Genomic DNA, 20,248 nt, shown 5'->3' with positions numbered 1-20,248 from the left:
GCAGGCAGTCTAGTAGCTCTGAAATCAAGGGCAGTGGGTAACTGTTAGGGATGGTGATCTGATTCAATGCACGGTAGTCGTTACAAGGTCTGAGCTCCCCCCCTTCTTCTTCACAAACAACAGGGGCGCTCCAGCAGGGGACTGTGAGGGACATATGAATCCTCACTTCAGGTTCTTTTCCAGAAATTCCTTCAGGGCCTCCCTCTCAATCTCTGTGAGAGAGCAAATTCTCCCCGATGGGATGCTGGCTCCTGGCACGAGATCAATCGCACAGTCGTAAGGGCGGTGGGGGGGTAGAGTCTCCGCCTCTTTTTCATCAAATACATCTTTGAATTCCTCATACTTCGAAGGAAGGGTCACTTGCTCGCTCTCTTGTACTGCCCCCGCTAAGGTGTTCTTGATTCCTTTGGGTTGACAGTTCTCCTGACAATACTGAGAGGTAAACCACACCACCGCCTCCTTCCAGCTTATTTTGGGTTCGTGCTTGGCTAGCCAGGGCATTCCCAGAATCACCTCAAAGTTCGAGAGATCTGACACGTACAGCGAAATGAGCTCCTCATGCCCAGGAATTTGAAGTTTCAATTCCTCCGTGGCATGTGTCACCCCTCCTGACTTCAGGGGTCTCCCATCGATGGTCTCCACAGATAGGGGAGCGTCCAGTTTCCATCTAGAAATTCCATAACGCTTGGCTAACTTTGCATCCATAAAATTCATGGAGGCCCCACTGTCAATTAATTCAGTAGAGTTAAACATCACTCCTTGGGAAGTTGTAATCCGAATAGGTAGAACCAACACTCCTTTGGAGGGGGGTTGGATCATTGGAGGGCCTTTATACAACGCTGCCCCCAGTCCACCGGCCTGCACTTGGACTGGGTGTTCTAGTTTCCCGACGGCTCTGCCTTCCCCCCTTTCAGTCCACAATCTCTGGCCACATGGCCCGGTTTCAAACAATAAAAGCATAAACGTTCTCGGCGTCGTCTCTCTTTTTCTTCTTCTGACAGTCTCAGCCTAGCCCCTCCCTGTCCCTCGGGTGCATTACCTGCCGTTCCTGAAGTGGAAAGGACCTTACTGCGGGATGCCGAGGCTGAATATCTCGGGACCTCCTGTTTCTTTTCCAGGCGCCTTCCTTCCAGCCGGTGATCGATCTGTAAACATAGCCGGATTAGCCCTGGCAGGTCAGTGGGGGGGGAGGTCCTGGCCAGCTCATCCAGGATCTCAGCATTTAATCCACTCCGGTACATAAACATCAAGGCTGCCTCATTATAACCAGTTTCCTGGGACAAAATTTTAAAAGCATTAGTGTACTCGGAAACAGTTCCTTTGGCTTGTTTCAGTGCGCCTAGCTGCCGCGCTACTGTTTCAGCTCGTTGCGGGTCTTGAAACATCTCGGTCATTTCTTGTATAAATCCTCTGTATCTTCCTAGGAGGGTATCCTTTCTCACCAGGTACGGGGTCACCCATTTTGCAGCTTCTCCCTCCAGGAGGCTGATCATGAAGGCCACTTTAGCCCCATCACTCGGAAATTCTGCATTCCTGACATCCAAGTATAACTCACATTGAGCCACAAAAGTTGCCAACTGATCACTTTGCCCCGCATACTTTGGGGGTAATCCAATGGGAACCTTCACCGCCGCGGCTGGAGGGGCTGCCCGCATCCGATCGACCGTGGCTTGCAAGGCCTGATTATCCGTCTTTAGCGTCTTGACTGCTGCCAGCAAGGTTTGAACATCCGTCTGCAGATCAGCCACATTAGTCCTCAAACGTCTCACTTCTTCCGTCTCAGAAGTGGGATTTGTTCCCCCCGCCGCTCCCTTTGACATCTTGTCACGGTCAAGTGAAGAGAGAGTAGAGGGTCAATTAGGTGGCTCTGTCAAGCTGTCAGGCCCAGGATGGGACTCAGGAACCAGGCTTGTGGTTGAAAGCAATTCAGTTTTTATTAAGGTAATATCCAAACATAGACTGCGCCTTCTCATGAAGCAACACAAAGTTACAGGTCCTGCGACGTGGAAGAAAGTTGACAGAGCAAGGGACCGCTTTCCCGCCTGTCCCTTAAGAGGGGAGCAAATGGGCACGAAGCCTTTCGCTCCTCCTTACCGGACCCTCGGTCACCACCCTCCTGCCCCCCTTCCTTTCCTGTCTTTTCAACTGTCTTCGCGTACGTGGCGATGGGGGAAGCACGGGCCCCTCCTCTTCTGAAGTCTCCGACTCTGGGATGGGGGGAAGAGGGGGGTCAAGCTTCAAACTGTCTTGCAATCTCTCGCCGCTTTTCTCTGGCTCAGGAGGCAGCGTGGGAACTTCGAGGGAAGACTCCAGTTCTGTGAGACCGTCAAGGTCTCTGTTGCTATGCAACGCTATCTCTGGAATTTCCTCTCCTTCTCCAGTCTGCTCTAACGAACTGGGCCCCTCCTCCTCCATTTCTGAATCCTCATACCCCCAACCTGGCACCTGGACGTCTGACCCCCTGACAGGTGGAGATTCACCTTCAGTCAGTGCAGGAGGAGCATTTGAGTGGCATCTTTGGCTCAGCAGACAGCAGATAATGCCGGGAGGATGGAAACTACATCAGCGGATCTTTGCGCGTATCGAACAACGTATTGGCAAGGTAGCAAGAAGCAAACAGATTGAGAGTTACAACTATCAAGTTCCTCGTTACATTCGTATCCATACGAACCAGGCAGAAGGGACAGACGCCCTGTCAATGCACTGGCCTCAGGGTCTTCTTTATGCTTTCCTCCCAGTGCTTCTCATTGCACGTTGCCTTCAAAAACTACAGGTGGAGAGGGCAGAGATGGTCCTAGTAGCACCATTCTGACCTTACTGCCCGTGGTTCTCAGAACTCCTCTGCCTCTTGACAGCTGCTCCATGGAGGCTGCCCCCATAGTGGAACCTTCTCTCACAGGGTCCAGTTTATCATCCAGAACCCAAGTGGTTGGAACTGACAGCATGGCGATTGAGTGCCAGTTCTTGAGATGTTCTGGTCTCTCTCCAGTTGTAATTGTCACCTACCTGGCAGCACGGTGGCCCTCTACAAGAAGGATCTACTAGTCAGCCTGGAAAGCTTTTGCTTTGTGTTGTTTATGTCAGGATCTACATCTTTCCAGAGCACAAATTCCTCACATTCTGGGGTTTTTACAAGATAGTCTCCAAAGGGGCCTTAAAGTGAATAATTTACAACGATAGGTCTCAGCCATCTCCTCGGTCTTGTCACTTTGTCCTTCAGTACAGTTGGGTCTCATCTGCTTGTCAAAGGGTCCCTTCGCAGGGCAGCTGCCTCTTGCCCTCCAGTAGTCCATCGTTTCACCACGTGGAACCCCCACAAGGTCCTACAGGCACTCCAGCTACCGCCCTTCAAACCTTTAACTACAGTACCTCTATGTATGCTTTCGCTGAAGGTTCTATTCTTAGTGGTAATCACCTTCGCATGAAGAATTTCCGAATTAAATGCTCTCTCTGTGGCCAAACATGTTTGCGTTTTCCACGTGGACAGAGTAGTGCTTCGTACAGACCCGGCTTTTATACATAAGGTGGACTCAGTGTATCATCGCCAGCAAGAACTGATTCTTCCTACCTTCTGCCCCACTCAGACCCATCCACATGAAAAGTCATGGCATTCGCTGGATGTCTGGTGAGCACTGAAGGTTTATATTCAACGGACAAAGGACTTTCGACAGACTGAATCACTATTTGTGTCTTTCCACCCAAAGTCGATGGGTACATGAGTTTCATCTACCACCCTTGCTGGGTGGCTTAAGGCTTGCATCAGTTTGGCCTACGAGACTTTGCACCTCCTTGCCCCATCACATGTTACAGCCCATTCTACTAGGGCGGTGGCGGCTTCTGCTGCCTTTGCGTCAATGCTCCCTTGTTGGAGATTTGCAGGGCAGCTACCTGGTCCACTCCAAATACCTTTATCTCTCACGATAAGATAGATAAATATGCCTCCGCAGAAGCTGCCTTTGGCAGACGTGTGTTACAGCTTGTTGCCATCCACACCTGAAGCATATATGATGGCCTGCCTTTCTAGGTGATTTCCCATTCAGTATTGGGCAACATCCCACCTGCATTGCCTTTGGATGCTTTGGTACATCCCATCTGATGGGCTGTTCTCCAGGGGAAAGGGGCCGTTGGCCTTATCTGAACATAATTTCTCCTGGAGAACAGACCATCAGGGCCCACCCTTAGGAGGAATCAAGGTTCACAAATTGGCTGCCCGGAGTTGGGAGTAACATATTGTTTCTTCTTGTGGTAACTTACTGTTTTCTTGCTTATGTTATAGTTACACAAGGGGTTGTTGTTTGTTCGCTTTGAGGAAGTAGTATTGTTAACTAGTTTGTTAATATTCAGATTTAGAGGTACATTAGATAGTTTTTTGTCCTGTATCCTTCAGGCTGTTCGTCAGTGAATGGTCTGGGGTCTTGCGAGGATTGCTACTTCTTAAAAAACATACGATTCCTGCTTGCTGATGCTAGGTGGTGTTATTTCCCATCTGATGGTCCGTTCTCCAGGAGAAATTATGGTCAGGTAAGGCCAACAGCCCCATTTTTTGTAGTTTGATGCACATTGATGACACTTGACAAGATACAGGTCAACAGATTTTTGTCCCGAGGGGCTTACAATCTAAAATTCAGCTCATGGGAGTCAATAGAGGAAGAAAAGGGAATTAGAGGCAGGAGTAAACAGGGAAAGAATAAGCATTTATTTCTGTTGCACATACTTAACAGTTGATTTACATTAGCAGAGTATGTAGATCTAATTCCCTTTCTATAATAAGCCTTGTAACACAAGTCCATAAGTTAGCACAAACAACTTATACTAGCCCATCTACCCATATTAGCCTATGCCCTGCCCCAAGAACTACCTTTTGTTAAGGTTCCCTGCTTGGAGGATGTTTTTACCATAGGCTTTTAAACAAGCCTTTTCAATACCTTAGTTTCAGCAGAACCTTCCCCTTCTTTGTCTTTCCCATCCCTGCCCCATATTTAGAGAAAAAGCTTTACTCATGGAAACAATTATGTCTCCCAGGGAAATCTAAGAAATAATGCAATATATGAGGCTTAGAAGAAACTGGTGATCCAAATTTAATTAAAAAACACAATTTTTCATTGCATGAAATAGAAGTGAAAGGTTTGAAAAAAATTGCTAACTGCTAAGAAAAGTAGGTTGAGCCAAGTGGACTTAAAAAAAAAAAATCCACAAAACTCAACGGTTTTCCTCATTGTTTCCCCAGTCTATTAACAAGGTTTTTTAAAAATAAAAAGTTCTAAAAATCACTGTAGCACTATAATTCCTTAACAGCCTCTGTATAGATATAATCCAGAATTATTGTTTTATGACATAGAGCACTAAGCAATGAAACTATTTGAAATAATTGTTTCATTTGTCAAAAATATTTTGCTTCTTTGACAAGTTGTGGATTGCTGATTGGAGTCAACATCTCAATATTTGAATGAATAACAAATTAGGTTTAGTTCAACAATAATAAATACAAGTCTGGCTCAACTGGATCTAGCAATGTTTTTGTAATAAGTAGTGCAAATTTTTGCTAAAGAACTTATTGGTTTTATAGTATTTGCTTATAAACTAGTAATCATTCATGCTTTAATAAACAGAGCTGCTTTTTACATGCTGGTGAGAAGTTTAAATAAAATAAAAGTGCTGCACTGAGCTGGAGGAAAAAGGAATTTAATTTGAGCTCCTCTACAGTTTCCACATTTGGAATTGCAGGAGACTGATACATTTTCTATTATAATGGCTCTAGGAATAATAATGGTTGGAGTTATTGTTGGGTCAAAGAAGACTGGCATAAATCCTGACAATGTTGCAACACCTATTGCAGCAAGCTTTGGAGACCTTATCACTCTTGCCATACTCGCTTGGATAAGCCAGGGTCTTTATGATTGCCTTGGTGAGTATTATGTCGTCATTGAAAGGACTTGCGGTAAATAATTTGCTGATATGTTAATGCAGCCTTTCCCAACCAGTGTGCCTCCAGATGTTGTTGGACCACAACTCCCATCAGCCTCAGCCAGCATTGCCAACGGTCAGGAAAGATGGGAATTGTGGTCCAACAGCATCTGGAGGCACACTGGTTGGAAAAGGCTGTGTTAATGTATCTGAACTTTTTTTCTCTGTATAGAAAAAAATTAACAACATAGAATATCTATTTTTGAAGACAAAGGATTAAGTAAAGAGTGTTTATACTTGAAACTTGAAACCAAGATTCCTAATCTGGCTCTTGGGGTGAAAGAATATAGGGCAGGAATAGCTAATATTGTGTTGATATTGTTTTTAGAACAATATTAAAAGCCATATACATGTTTGCCTTAGTCCTTGGTTGCAGTGTTGGTTTTTGATAACTGATTTTCTTTGTAAAACGATTATTAATTTGCATTGTTCTGCTGGGTGACAGATTACATCAGATTATATATTTTGGAGACTGAAAAAGCTATTCCTTGAGTGGCAGGACATGCCATAAATACCAGATCCTGCTTTTTAAAGAATCTAATCCAGCATCCTCTTCTCACAGTGGCCAATCCAATGCCAATGGAAACACCATAAGCAGGACCTGAGTGCAAGAGCACTCTCCCCCACTTCGATTTCCAGCAACTGGCATTCAGAAACCTATTGTGGTGTTCACTGGAAGATGGAGAGAAAAAAATAGCCTGCTTATCTTATAAGATCCTGCCCATCTACCTCAGAAAATCCTGAATACCCAAGCATGGCCTAATGCAAGCAGATGCAAGACAAAAGAAAATGCACTTTAGATATGGTAGATTAGGAAAAGCAGCAGCTGCAAAGCGAATTGGTTATAAGCAGTACAAACAAAACAGTATAACCATTGCAGCTAAACATATTTAGTGTACTATATTATTTTTCTGTTGGCTACTAATTTGCATATCCCAAAAATGCTCTACTTGCTTTATGCCAATTGAGAGTTTGTCTAAACCGGAGAAATAAAACAAAGATGCTTTGAAATAAATTGTAGGGGCTAGCAGTCTGGAGCCAGGCAGATAAGCAAGGAGTAGAAGAGGAGTGCGATCTATGCCCAAGTACAAGTTATTCAGACTGAGGAATTAGGCCATAATACCCTAAAACAGAGTTCTTGGGGCAGCTGACAAGAAATAAAACAATTGAAAATTTAATAATAACAATATGCAACATAAAAACAAGTCACAGAGAGTAAAAACAAGACAGATTTAAAGAGATGGGGTTGGAAGAGTCTTCACCTGGTACTAAAATAGATATGACATCAAAACTGATGCCAGGTGACCCACAGGTGGAGTGCTACCACTAAAAAGGCCCTCCATGCCTCTCAACTGACAGGGGCATTCAGATGAAGGTCTCCAAAGAAGATCTCAAGGACTGGGTAGATACATGCTGGAAACCTTTAGACCAGGGATGGCTAATCTGTATCTCTCCAAATGTTGTTGGACCAATTCCTGACAGCCCAAGCCAATGGTCAGGGATGATGGAAGTTGTGGTCCAGCAACATTTGGAGGGCTGCAGGTTAGCCACTTCTGCTTGAGACCTTGCCACTACTAAACTCTGCTGCAGGGTTCTCAAGCTGCGAACTGCAAGCCACTAGTGGTCTGCAAGCTGTATTCATGTGGTCTGCAGCATGAATAAAGTGGATTTGTGGTTGAAGACAGGAGATGGCACATCCATAAATGAAATATTAATGGTGATTTTTAATTGTATATTTTATTTCTTGTATTTTCTTGTATTATAATTAGAATTATATGGAATAAAATAAGAAATAGAAGAAGCAATAGTTATAATTAAAAATCATACAGCATCTAGCACAGTGCATTACAATTGCTACAACAGACAGAAAACAGAAAACAAATAGAACAGAAATTGTCTGCCAAGATCCAGCAACATTCAAGGGATGCATGGGGGAAAGTTTGGGAATCACTGCTACTGACATTGTAGCTATACTGCCATTGTCTTGTCATTTGCAATAGTAGTTTTGAAGCCCAGAAGAGAGTGTGCCAGTAGCTCACTCCTCTGACAAGATACCACAGTGGCTCAGAAAATAAAGTGTCTCTGTTCTGGAGCCAAAGTCTTTTGTTTGAGTCCTGTTGCTTTAACTAATTGGTATGTAAAAATATTTGGCTGGCATTTGGAAAACAAATGTTTAATTGGACCTGCTGGTCTGAAGATAAGATAGTTTTCTGAAAATGCTCTGATTACCTGGTTTGGCCCCATTCTGTGCTGATGTTAATTAATGTTTATAATAATATACAATCTGTGTTAATATCCCCTTGAAACACTAGAGGGCTCTATTGGGCTATAATTTCAATATCTTTTTGAAGCAATGGCTTCAGAAGTTTATTTTTAAAATCAGTGGAAATAACTACCAAATTAAATGTGTGTCTAGGTTTGAAGTCTAATAGTAGAAGCAGAGATTCTTATGCTGAATCTATTTGAAAAAAGCACTCTGCCATGAATGTAAAACAACATTTCTCTATATACATTATGATAAATAATGGTATTCATTGAAAGGGATGAGGTCACTGATATGAAGTTTTGGTATCTTTTTCCTTGGGTCATTGTAGCTATTAATAAGACTATCTCAAAATATTGCTGCTGATATTGCTTCATGCTTCTTGATCATTTACTCATGAACAGGCACAGCTCATAGTTAAGTTACAGCACTCCCAGAGAAGGCAGTGATCACCAGCAACTTGCAGGGCATTAAAAGAGGATTAGACAAATTCATGGAAGATAAGGGTATCGAAGACTACTAGCCACGATGGCTATGCTCTGCCTCCACAGTTGGAGGTAGTATGCTTCTGAATACCAGTTCCTAGAAATTGCAGCAGGAGAGAGTGCTCTTGTGCTCATGTCCTGCTTGTGGGTTTCCCACAGGTGTCTGTATGAAAATAGGATGCTGGACAAGACAAGCCATTGGCCTGATCCAGCAGGCTCTTATGTTCTTATGTTTAACAAATAATAGCTGCAATATTTTTCCATATGTTACTTAACTTTTGCGATCTCTGCTATCATAGCTTTTTCTTCCTTTCTGTATGTCCTAAGATAAATTACCTTGGCTTTTTAGGCTATGATAAGTAGGTTTGTATAACTGACTGTATGAAATGATACTTGCTTTTTCAACTGAATCATTCATTTATAATATTTATATATTATTTTTCCCCAAAGACACTTGGGCAATTGTATGAACCACAAGTACATGTTATATATATTGTCTAGGACCTAGGCCATGTGGTGATTATGAGTGATTAGAGTTTTTGTAAAACAATAACTTCACAACTGTTGTGGGCAGGTTGCTACAGTATAGGGCAGTCACTTAATTCTTCGCTCCCCTGTCATGTAGCTAGGTAAAGTGTACACTTAACATACTTTGCTATTTTAGTATATAAGTGTACACACTGAGTTGAGTGCTGCGGTATTTGGGACTTTCTTGGCTCCATTAGATGGACAGGATATAACTTCTTCATATTTCCATGACACACTACAGAAATCGTGGGTAATGGGAATAGGAGAGGGGGAAATTGTGAAGCTCAAGAACCCCATAGAAATTTAGTATTCTGTGAGCCTTTCCTCAACCTCTAGAGGGTGACTGTAGAGTACTCTCCCCCACTCAATAATATTTTTGAGGCAATGGGGCTTTCCCCCCACAATGATTATAAACTTGTAGGACTGCTTTGCTTCAGTGCCCAGCCTGTACATGGTGTTCCCTGGAAGAATAGGGAGATCACCATGGGCATCCCTGCAGGTTCTGTTGTCAACACATTCATTCAAGTCCTTATAGGTTAATCTGCAGCACAGTCTTTTTTTCGGTATTGTATCTCATTGCTGCTATTTTACGCTGAGAGGAGCCTTACTAAATTATGAACAGACCCAGCTGAGTAAAATAATTCACTAGGACAGAAGTATTAAAGTATAATGTAGAGTTATACAAATGGGCTTGATTGTGGTTCAAAGGCCTTATGCTGATGGACTGAAATAAACTGGGCAATCATGATGTGTGGACTCTCCTTGGGTAGTTATAAAGAACATATGGAAGGTTGGAAGATTAAATAAAGAACCAAGCAAATATTGCTTTTAAGCCTTCTAAAAATACCAAAATCATTTTGTAATATCTCTCACTGAAACAATTAATTTGGTTGTCACAGTGAACAGATGAGAATGGATTCATGCAAAGTAAGCAAGCAATCCATAAAATCTATTCTCTTGGCCTTCTTTATACTGAAATGTTTTTACACTCATTCCTGTTATTACTAGAACTAATAGCATTTTAGATTTGCTAGAACTAAATTACAATTGTAAGAGCAATTGCACCCAGAATATTTCATATTCATTTTGTTTTTAATTCTGCATTGACAATCTGGTTGCAAATGCTAACAATCCTAAAATAAATACAATACTTATTAGTGCTTTATGTTGGCAATTGGTGTATGTATCAATCCTGGTCCAGAAGTAGAAATTGACGCTGTCGTTAAGTCTGAAAAAATGGACTGTCTGTAGAAAGATCAAGTGACAAAAACTGTGGCTAGTCAAGCAAAAAATAATATTCCTGAGACTGATATCCTAAACTTTCTTGGAGATGAGACCTAATTAATAACAATGGGATGAGGAGTAAAATACAAAAGGTTTATAATCAACAAATAACAGGTATTGTATTCAACTAAGTCCTACTTAGAGTTGACCCACTGAAATTAATGAACCCAAATTAGTCATATCTGTTACATTCAGTGGATCTACTCTGAGTGCAACTAACATGAAGTACAACCCAAGTTGTGGATCCTTCAAAATTAGTAAATCAATTTTCTTAATACAGGACAAAATTTCAAGAATGTTATAGACAATCACAATAATAAACAATAATAAATTTGCTGTGTTTTTATTGCAGAGAAATATTATTATATATCTCCTTTAGCTGGTGCCTTTTTCTTGGCTCTGACTCCTATGTGGATTGTAATTGCTGCTAAACATCCAGCTACAAGAACTGTCCTCCATTCAGGGTGGGAGCCTGTTATAACTGCTATGGTCATAAGCAGGTAAGTAGCTTGCACTACAACTGAGTTCAGGAAAAAGTTTTTTTAAAGGGTCCCAGTCCAGCTATAGATGTGCTGTAAATAGATGGTGTACATAACAAATAATGCAAAAGAATGGTCAGAACATATATCCCTGTGCAGCACTTAACTGAGGAGTTAAGAACATTTATGCCCCACTAAAGATGTGAAGGCATGGGGAAAAAACAGAAAAATTAGAGAAAAATGTTTTTCCCCAAAAAAACCTTTTTTTCTGAAAAAAAAATAAAAATTGGACTCTGACATGTGAAAGGGTATAGAAGTTTGTTTCAATCTGGGCAAATCTTCAATTTTCAGACGTTCTTGATTAATATAATCATATAAACATGAAGAAGCAGAAGCTGATAGTAATAGCTCAGAAAATGAGGCTGATTGAATTTCATGTAGTCTTCAGTTTTTTTCAGCTCTTTTTATGGAAATGGATGCTTTATGTCTAGTTGACACAGTGGTAGAACTAGAAAAGACATAAAACTTTCCAGAATAAGTAATAATTTTCTTTTCTTCCTATAATGTCGATGGTTTCTCCTGATTTTTATTGTTTTTTTGCCTGCTTCTCATAAACTGGAAAAACAAAAGATATGCTAGGTTCTTTACAGTTCAGCAGCTTGCATCTCCATTTTTAACTTGTTTTAATTTAAAAAGTAAATTAAATTTGTAATTATGTCTGAATAAACTGTACTTTTAATATACCAAGCATGATAATTTAATGGCAAACCACATAATATACATTTTATGTTTCTAAAGTAACAAAGTGACCTTTGAACTGTAAATGGTGATAAAAAATAAGTAATATATATTTTTCAACTTTCCCCAAAATTTCCTTTCCCCTCTGGAAAACCCCCCCCAGAAAATAATCTATGTTTTTTCCCCATGGCTTTGAAATTTCTGGAGATTTTACATCTCTATGTCTCACTGACTTCAGTTGGATACTTAAGCACAAACTCTAATCTTGTCCATTTAAATCTGTGGGACTTAAATGTTCTGAACTTTGGTTGGATCAAACTCACATATTTTATTTGTGTTTATCATACCAACAAATCTTAACTGCTGACTTGCATGCTGGACATCCAGCAACCAAACATTGCTGTATTTTCAGGTCTGGGGGCGGGGGCTGATTTTACAATAAATGATAACTTTGTGAATGTTTATGTTTGAACTCATCCTTTTACATCTCTTCCATGAATCACTGAATCATTTTCTTCCTGAAATGCTAAGAACATTCAATATATTTGTTAGATCTGTTTATCATTTCATACAGCAAAAATATAACAAACCTCAGACAAAATATAGAGTTTCCAGAATCATTTTTAAAAAACTACATTGTTCAGAGAATTGGAATAATTTTTACTCTGTCTGACAGTGTTTGAAATCTTGAACTCTTTTTCAGTATTGGTGGCCTTATTCTGGACACAACTGTATCTGATCCTAATTTGGTTGGGATTGTTGTTTATACTCCAGTAATCAATGGTAAGACAGACACAGGATTTCTTAAAATTGCTGTGGCTTAATGCATGCCGGTTAGATGAAAGAATATTCCAGACCAAATTGAGACATAAGTGGGTGGGCATATACTACTGTAAAGTCACACTATAATTTTGGAGTAAAAACAGTTTTTGGTTTTGTGTTGTAACAGAGGAAAAGATAAATATACATTCAAGCTATGAGTGAGAATGAAAAAATATTTTAAAGCTATCTTGGTTTATATGTTTAGACCCCAAAAACAGTTTTTAAAATACTCTCTTAGAAATCTATACTTATATCCTTGTAAAGATTTGGGTAGACACAAAGGACCTTCAGTATCTTTGTAATACTTCAGTTTGTAACATTGCAAAAGTCAGTGTGCCCCATCAGTACACATAATAAATTATATTCCATTACACTGAGTCAACCATACATATGAGATCATCTGTAGCATGAGAGAGCACAGCAGGGTATTAGAATAGCTTTGTAAACAGTGTTGTTGAGTGAATGAAACGTATTAAATTTTTTTAGCATGCACATACATTTTAAAAGCATATAGATAACTATAGTGAATATTTCCCAATTATTTTAATGCAAACATTCTTCAGAATCTTGGCAGTGAATAAATTCCACAAGCCTCTAAGAACCATAGTATAACTCAAAATGTAAAAATATTAGAAATATATTTTTGACAACATGGGCAGCCCCCTGTTGAGCCTCCTCCTTTCCTAATTTGTGTCCTGATATCTTTATGCTGTGCATTTCCCCACTACATTCCACAAAACTGGCTGATGAGTGCAATGATATCAAGACATGTACTAACAGGTACTACATTACTGGGGGTAGGGGTAGGGGAGGAACTTTGTCTGGGGCTGCCATTTTTGGCAGTAATCCTGGGTTCTACCCTGTGTTGTTCCTCTTTAAACAGGTACAAATGGTTTTAGTGTGCACTCTTGCCAAGTGGGTTCCCTTTAATATTATGAATCATAATACTATTGGGTAGTCTAAGGAGTGGGGGTTTTTTGCTCCTGTCCTTTTGGCAGTTTCCCCCCCTTTCATTGCTTCATGAACACTTTATATTTTCTCAAGCCCCACAAAAGTCTTGCCTTTTAAAAATCTGGATGTTACCATTTGCTGCCTTAACGACACTTCACATGTTGCTGCCCTTATATTTCAGTCTTCTAGGTTTGTGTATCTAAACTGTCCTTTTCAATGGCAAGTGTAGCAACTTTATATAAAATTTGCATTTCTTGACTTTATACATAACACAGGAACTGTGGTTTTAAGAAAAATGCTAACAGTCACAAGCCTCATACTAAAATTACACATTTAACAACACTGACTTTTTCTGCGATAGCCTTTTAAAAGATCTTAAAAGACTTACTGTAACAGCCTCTCTCTCTCATTTTGAAACAAATAGCTGCAGTTGTTTTGGACTGCAGAATAATACAGCCCGCTTTTGCTACATCTGCATGCCATATTTTGAGGTGGAGAACAAAAGTAACAAACTTATGTGATTATTTTCCTTTTCACTAAAGACTCCTAATGTCTCATCTAGGACATAAATGCAGTGTCACAGAATGTGACTTCTCAGGAGCATTCCAACCACGTTACTTTTGAGTAACCATGCATAGGATCAGGCTGTAAAGCAGCAGTGTAAGACAGCCTGCTAGGCCCCTCCAAATGGCTTATGTACCCACTTCAAGCAACCCCACCTACCTGCCAATCATGTGACATCACCTTTCAATTATTTCAATCTACTCTGCTACTTTCCATGACCTTCCTAGGGCTAGAATTAGTTTTTTTTGATATTTTACATACATTTTATGTACAAGTCCCCCTAAGACTAAGGGAGAATTGAATGTAAAATATGAAAAATGTATAAAATATATGTTAAAAAATGCTTTTTTTTTTTTGCCCTTGCCCACTTTCACATCTGTTGTTTTTCCTTCTGGTCCTGCTCACCATCTGAATGTGATGAGCCTTGGAAGACTAACCAGGTTTGAATCCAGCCCTTGGGCTGAATGTGGTTCTCTATCCCAGCTGAACAACAATGAGGAGCAACATGTTATACAAAGAAAAATATAACTTTATTTGTGCCTTTGAGATCACAATAGGTGCCCCCCAGCTTCCCAGAACACGTAAACTGTTTTATTATATCTTTTTTGCTGCCAGCTGCTCTGTCTGCAATTGTTAAAGCTTGCTTTTCTGAAGCAGTCTGTGAGTCCATTCAAGTGCTGTTTGATAGTTTGATGACTTTATGTACATTTTACTATCTTAATAATAATAATATGTTTTATGTTGTAAACTGCCCTGGGATCATGAATTGATGAAGGATGGGTTAGAAATCTGAATGAATGATTGTGTTGGTAAGGGAATAACACATTAGGGAGGGAATTCTGACAGTTTTTAGGGTACTGGTACTTTTTAATAAATATATAAAATATTTTTATTAAACTAGAACACATCTATTGCTACATTAATAAAAATACACATACATATTTATTTATTTATTTATTAGATTTATATCCCGCCCTTCCTCCCAATAAGAGCCCAGGGCAGCAAACAAAAGCACTAAAAGCACTTTAAAACTTCATAAAAACAGATTTTAAAATATATTAAAACAAAACATCTTTAAAAACATTTTTTTTAAAAGCTTAAAAAACTTTTTTTTTTAAAAAAAGGAAGTGTAACAACATTAAAAAGCAACTCCAACACAGATGCAGACTGGGATAAGGTCTCAACATAAAAGGCTTGTTGAAAGAGGAAGGTTTTCAGTAGGCGCTGGTGCCTGTCTAATATTTAAGGGGAGGGAATTCTAAAGGGTTGGTGCCGCTACACGAAAGGTCTGCTTCCTATTTTGTGCGGAACGGGCCTCCCGATAAGATGGTATCTGCAGGAGGCCACACAGTGATCAAATGGGTATATAAGGGATAAGACGGTCTTTCAGGTATCCCAGTCCCAAGCTGTACAGGGCTTTGTACACCAAAACTAGAACCTTGAACTTAGTCTGGTAGCTAATGGGGAGCCAGTGCAATTCTTTCAGCAGTGGGGTGACATGTTGGCGATACCCTGCCCCAGTGAGCAGCCACCGCATTTTGCACCAGCCACAGCTTCCAGACCAACCTCAAGGGTAGTCCCACATAGAGCATATTACAGTAATCCAGCCTGGAGGTTACCAGGGCACAGACAACAGTGGTCTGGCTATCCCGGTCCAGAAACAGCAGCAGCTGTCTTACCAGCCAAAGCTGGTAAAAGGCAATCCTTCATATGGGCCTATAGTGATAAAGGTGGATCCAGGAGCACCTCCAGACTAGGGACCTGCTCTTTCAGAAGGAGTACAACCCCATCCAAAGCAGGCAACTGACCAATTATCCAAATTCGGGAACCACCAACCCAATAGAGCTGGGTATCATCAGCGTACTGCTGACACCTCACCCCAAATCTCCTGATGACTGCTCCCAATGGCTTCATATAGATGTTAAACAGCATGGGGGACAAGATGGTATCCTGCATCACCCCACAGCGCAACTGCCAGGGGGCTGAAAGACCCAGTACAGATGTTGCACCGGACACTTTACTGGAGACTACAGTAGATCACCCAATGCTATTCTCTGAAAATGACCCTGGAGACAGGACTGGAACCACTGTAAAACAGTGCCTCTAATATCTACCTCATCAAGTTGGCCCAGAAGAATACCATGGTTAATGGTATCAAAAGCTGCCAAGAGATCAAGTAAAGAATAACAGGGTCAGGCTCCCCTGCCCCCCTGATAAAGGTCATAAATCAGGGCAACCAAGCCCCATTCAGTCCCTTAACCAGGCCTGAACCCACATTGGAATGGGTCAAGTTAATCTGTTTCATCCAAGAGTACTTGCAATTGCTGCAGCACAACCCTCTCCATCACCTTCCCTAAGAAGGGGTATTTGTGACCAGGTGGTAGTTGTTGCAAACCAATGGGTCCAGGGTAGGCTTTTTCAGGAGCAGTTGGATCACCACCTCTTTCAGGGCAGCTGGAACCACTCCCTCCCACAACTATGCATTGACTACACCCTGGATCCACTTGGTCAAACCCTCTCAGCAAGCTTTAATAAGCCAAGAAGGGCAAGGGTCAAGAGGACATGTTGCTGGCTGCATCATTGCAAGCACCTTGTCCATGTCATCAGGCTGCATCAACTGAAATAGATCCCAGAAAGTTGCAGCAGATGTTGCACTGGACACTTCACTGGAGACTACAGTAGATGTGGATGGGGCATCAAGACTGCTATGGGCCTCTGAAGGGTTTAAAACTCCATTTCCTGGAGCTGATGTCTACAGGCACCTGACAATATGGAAAAGCTCAGCTGGATGGTTACTTGAGGATGCATTGGTGGCAGAGAAGTGGGCCATCTTTGCCACCCTCACTGCCGCACCGTAGGCACGATTATGATGTTTTACTGCCTTTAGCTCACTGGTGTACCAAGATGCAAACTGGATTCCACAATGCCAGAGAGGGCACTCGGGGGCAACCGTGTCAAGAGCCCAACACGCCTCACTGTTCCACAGCATGACAAGGGCTTCAACAGGGTTACCTACTCTATCTACTGGGAACTCCCCCAGGGCATTCAGGAATCCTGTGGATTCCATTAATCTCCGGGGGTGGACCATCTTAATCTGTCCCCCATCCCTGCAGGGGAGGATCAGATACAGATTTTTAAAACTTTCCTGTAGCTGCATGGAAGTTTCAAATTTAATCAGTAGTAGTACAGCTGGGCTTAAATCTCTCCTCTCAGACCATTTCTATTATCAGAATTGCCTCTTCTCCCTGCTTTTTCCCCCATGGAGGGAAAATGTATCATTTTCCCTGCAAGAACAAAAGCAGCTGGCTGAGGCACTTTTGTAGGGAAACATGGCTTGAGGGAAAAGGGGTAAGCATCTTGTCCTCCTGCCTCACTGTTCTGATCAATTCCAGATCCCCCAATGATTACAGTAAAGTAAAACAGACACTCCACGTGTCTCACACATCATATTTAGTTTGGCCCTAAGTTTCATGCCATTCAAGAACATGTAAGATCCCTTACTAATCCCTACTATTGGTTTTAAGTTTTTTTCTGTAAGCTTCCAGCTAAATAAATAAATAAATAAATAATGCTCCCAACACAGTCATTAGTTGTACATATGAGCTTGGAAAAGTTACTTTTTTGAACTACAGCTCCCATCAGCCCCAGCCAGCATGGCCACTGGATTGGGCTGATGGGAGTTGTAGTTCAAAAAAGTGACTTTTCCAAGCTCTGCATATAGCATATTGGTTTGTTACAATTCTTCAAGAGCTTGGAGCATTGTTTTAGCCTCACAATAACCCTGTGAGATAGGTTAGGCAGAGAGAGAGAGAAGTACACATAAGACCAATAAGAAGGCTTCACAGAGTATTTGAAGTTCGTATCTCTTACATCTCATGGGCTCTTGATCTCTTGCTTTTGACACCTATTATACATATAGGAGCTCTTCTATAAATGTAATTAGATTTTAAGCTGACTCAGTTAGCATAGCTTTCCTCTGTTTTTCCATGTAGCTCCTATCATAAATGTATTAGCAGTAGAAATAAGTCATCAGCTGTGCTGGCTATCATCAAATGACAGGCTGCAACTTGTGTGTTGCCTTCTGTTATGTGCCCTCTGTGTGACAGGCATAAAACAGTAAGAGACAGGAGGAAATTTCTCACTAGATTTGTTATGCTATTTTGTTGCCTAATTATTAATAAACAATTAAATTTATTCCTCCCTGTATTATATAGGTATTGGTGGTAATCTAGTCGCAATTCAAGCAAGCAGAATTTCTACATATTTACATTTACACAGTGTTCCTGGGGAATTACCAGAAGAAGCCAAGGGTTGCTATTATCCATGCAGGACATATTGTGGTACAGGTGTGTGTTGTGTATCTTCCTTTCATGCATAATCCCATTATTGGCTGGCTGCTAGATAGGAAAATACCACAGATGTAAGAGTTAATTAGTCTCTGAACTTTGTGTAGAAAAAAATTATTAAGAATTTCTAGAACCTATTCAGATCTTAATATTCGATATGGATGAAATTAAATGTTATCAGTGGTCCCAACACTCCTAAGGAAATCAGAATGTTTTTCTCCTTTGTGTTCCATCAAGTCCAGCTTGGTTAAGTGTGACAAGTTAGACCACAACATGCATACAGAGTCATTCTTTGTGTCCAGTCATCAACTCTGAAATTTTCTAGTCTTGGAGATTTACAGCACAATCCTAACCATGTTACTTAGAAGTCAGTCCCATTAAATTCAATGGGGCTTATTCCCAGGTAAATGGGGTTAGGATTGCAGCCTTAATGTTTTTAGATGCAATGTAAGACACTGATGTTTGCTAGAGGGAAATTAGCTATGAGAAGTAAAACTTTCAACGATTTGTTTTTTATCTCCAATTTTTTTAAAATGGTTGACTGTTTTATGTTGGTTTATTTTTTATTATTACCTTTCCAGAGCATTCAGGAGTTAATTGCTAAAATTAAAAATGAATAAATTGGTCATCATACTGCCAAAAAAAATACATTAACTTTTTTTGTTCACAAATTGCATCTTGTTTGCACATTTGATTTTTTTTTTAAGCACTAAGCTGATCATGTAATTTGTGATTCTTATTTTCAGGAGTAAATAATAAATCAGCCCAGGTTCTTCTGCTCTTGGTGATTCCTGGGCATTTAATTTTCTTGTATACTATTCATTTAATGAAAAGTGGCCACACATCCTTGACTCCAATCTTCATTGTGGTATATTTGTTCACAGCCATTTTACAGGTAAGGATAAAAAGATCTGAAAATATTATTTGTTTCTTAAGACCGCTTATATTTGAAGTCTGTTTTCAAACATTTGAGACTGAATAACCCAGTGTCCTGCTTTGTGAATTATGAATTCATCTTGCATGTAATAAATTGCTATGCTAAACATCAACTTTTGCATCTTTAGTTGGAAGGATTCTTGAGATACCATCCAAATTCCTTAGGCTGCAATGCATCAGGAATCAGCTTAGCTGAATGAGATGGATTATTCGACATGTTTATTTGGAGAAAAATTGAAAGATATCTCTCTCAAGGAACTGAAACCTCTCTTTGACTTTTTGTGGGAAGAATAAAGTAATGTTTATGAGATTTGATGATTAATTAAGATAACTACTGGAGGAAAGTGATTTTATAATATAATTTAGGAGACAGGATTGTTATATATTGTAGACTTATAACTGATCTGCGATAAATTGGAAGTCAACATTTTATTTTATTGTTTAATTATTTTTGTTTTGTTTTTTGTCTTTGAAAATTTGAATAAAAATTAATGATAAAAAAAATAAGGAATCAGCTTAGCTTTATGAGCAAGGATCATATTGTATGAAAATATTCAGTCCAGTCAATTATATTTTTCACCCTTTTTGTACTGTTAATAGAGGGTTCTTTTGTCTTTTTAAATTACATCTCTGCTATTACTGTTTTATTAGCTATACTAACATTCACAAATCTCCTTACTGTTCAGGCACTGAAAAACTGTAAGCTGTGCACCAAACAGCTGTTTTAACTTTCTATCTTTCACTTTGCATATGTTGTTTTGCAGCATCTTTGTCAGCACCTTCTACCAACAGTCTTAAGCAGCAGTTATGAGGATAGCTTGGCACTTGAACCCTCCCTTTCATTACTCATTTATTAAGATGATATGTATAGTTCATTGTTGATTTGCA

The 20,248-nt window shown here is 40.3% G+C and overlaps 1 protein-coding gene across 2 annotated transcripts in view; it reads left to right on the top strand.

Moving 5' to 3' along the window:
* Positions 1-20,248, top strand: part of SLC41A2 (solute carrier family 41 member 2) — a 63,027-nt gene that overhangs the window by 31,880 nt on the left and 10,899 nt on the right. For both annotated transcript variants that reach the window (XM_061638908.1, XM_061638907.1), the window contains 5 exons: positions 5,759-5,905; positions 10,877-11,024; positions 12,445-12,524; positions 18,293-18,424; positions 19,171-19,319. In XM_061638908.1, the coding sequence (XP_061494892.1) occupies positions 5,759-5,905; positions 10,877-11,024; positions 12,445-12,524; positions 18,293-18,424; positions 19,171-19,319 (656 nt within the window). The remainder of the gene's footprint in view (positions 1-5,758; positions 5,906-10,876; positions 11,025-12,444; positions 12,525-18,292; positions 18,425-19,170; positions 19,320-20,248) is intronic.

This window comes from Rhineura floridana, chromosome 8 (assembly GCF_030035675.1).
Source record: "Rhineura floridana isolate rRhiFlo1 chromosome 8, rRhiFlo1.hap2, whole genome shotgun sequence".
Lineage (NCBI taxonomy): Eukaryota > Metazoa > Chordata > Lepidosauria > Squamata > Rhineuridae > Rhineura > Rhineura floridana.
This window is presented reverse-complemented; position numbering and strand designations above follow the sequence as displayed.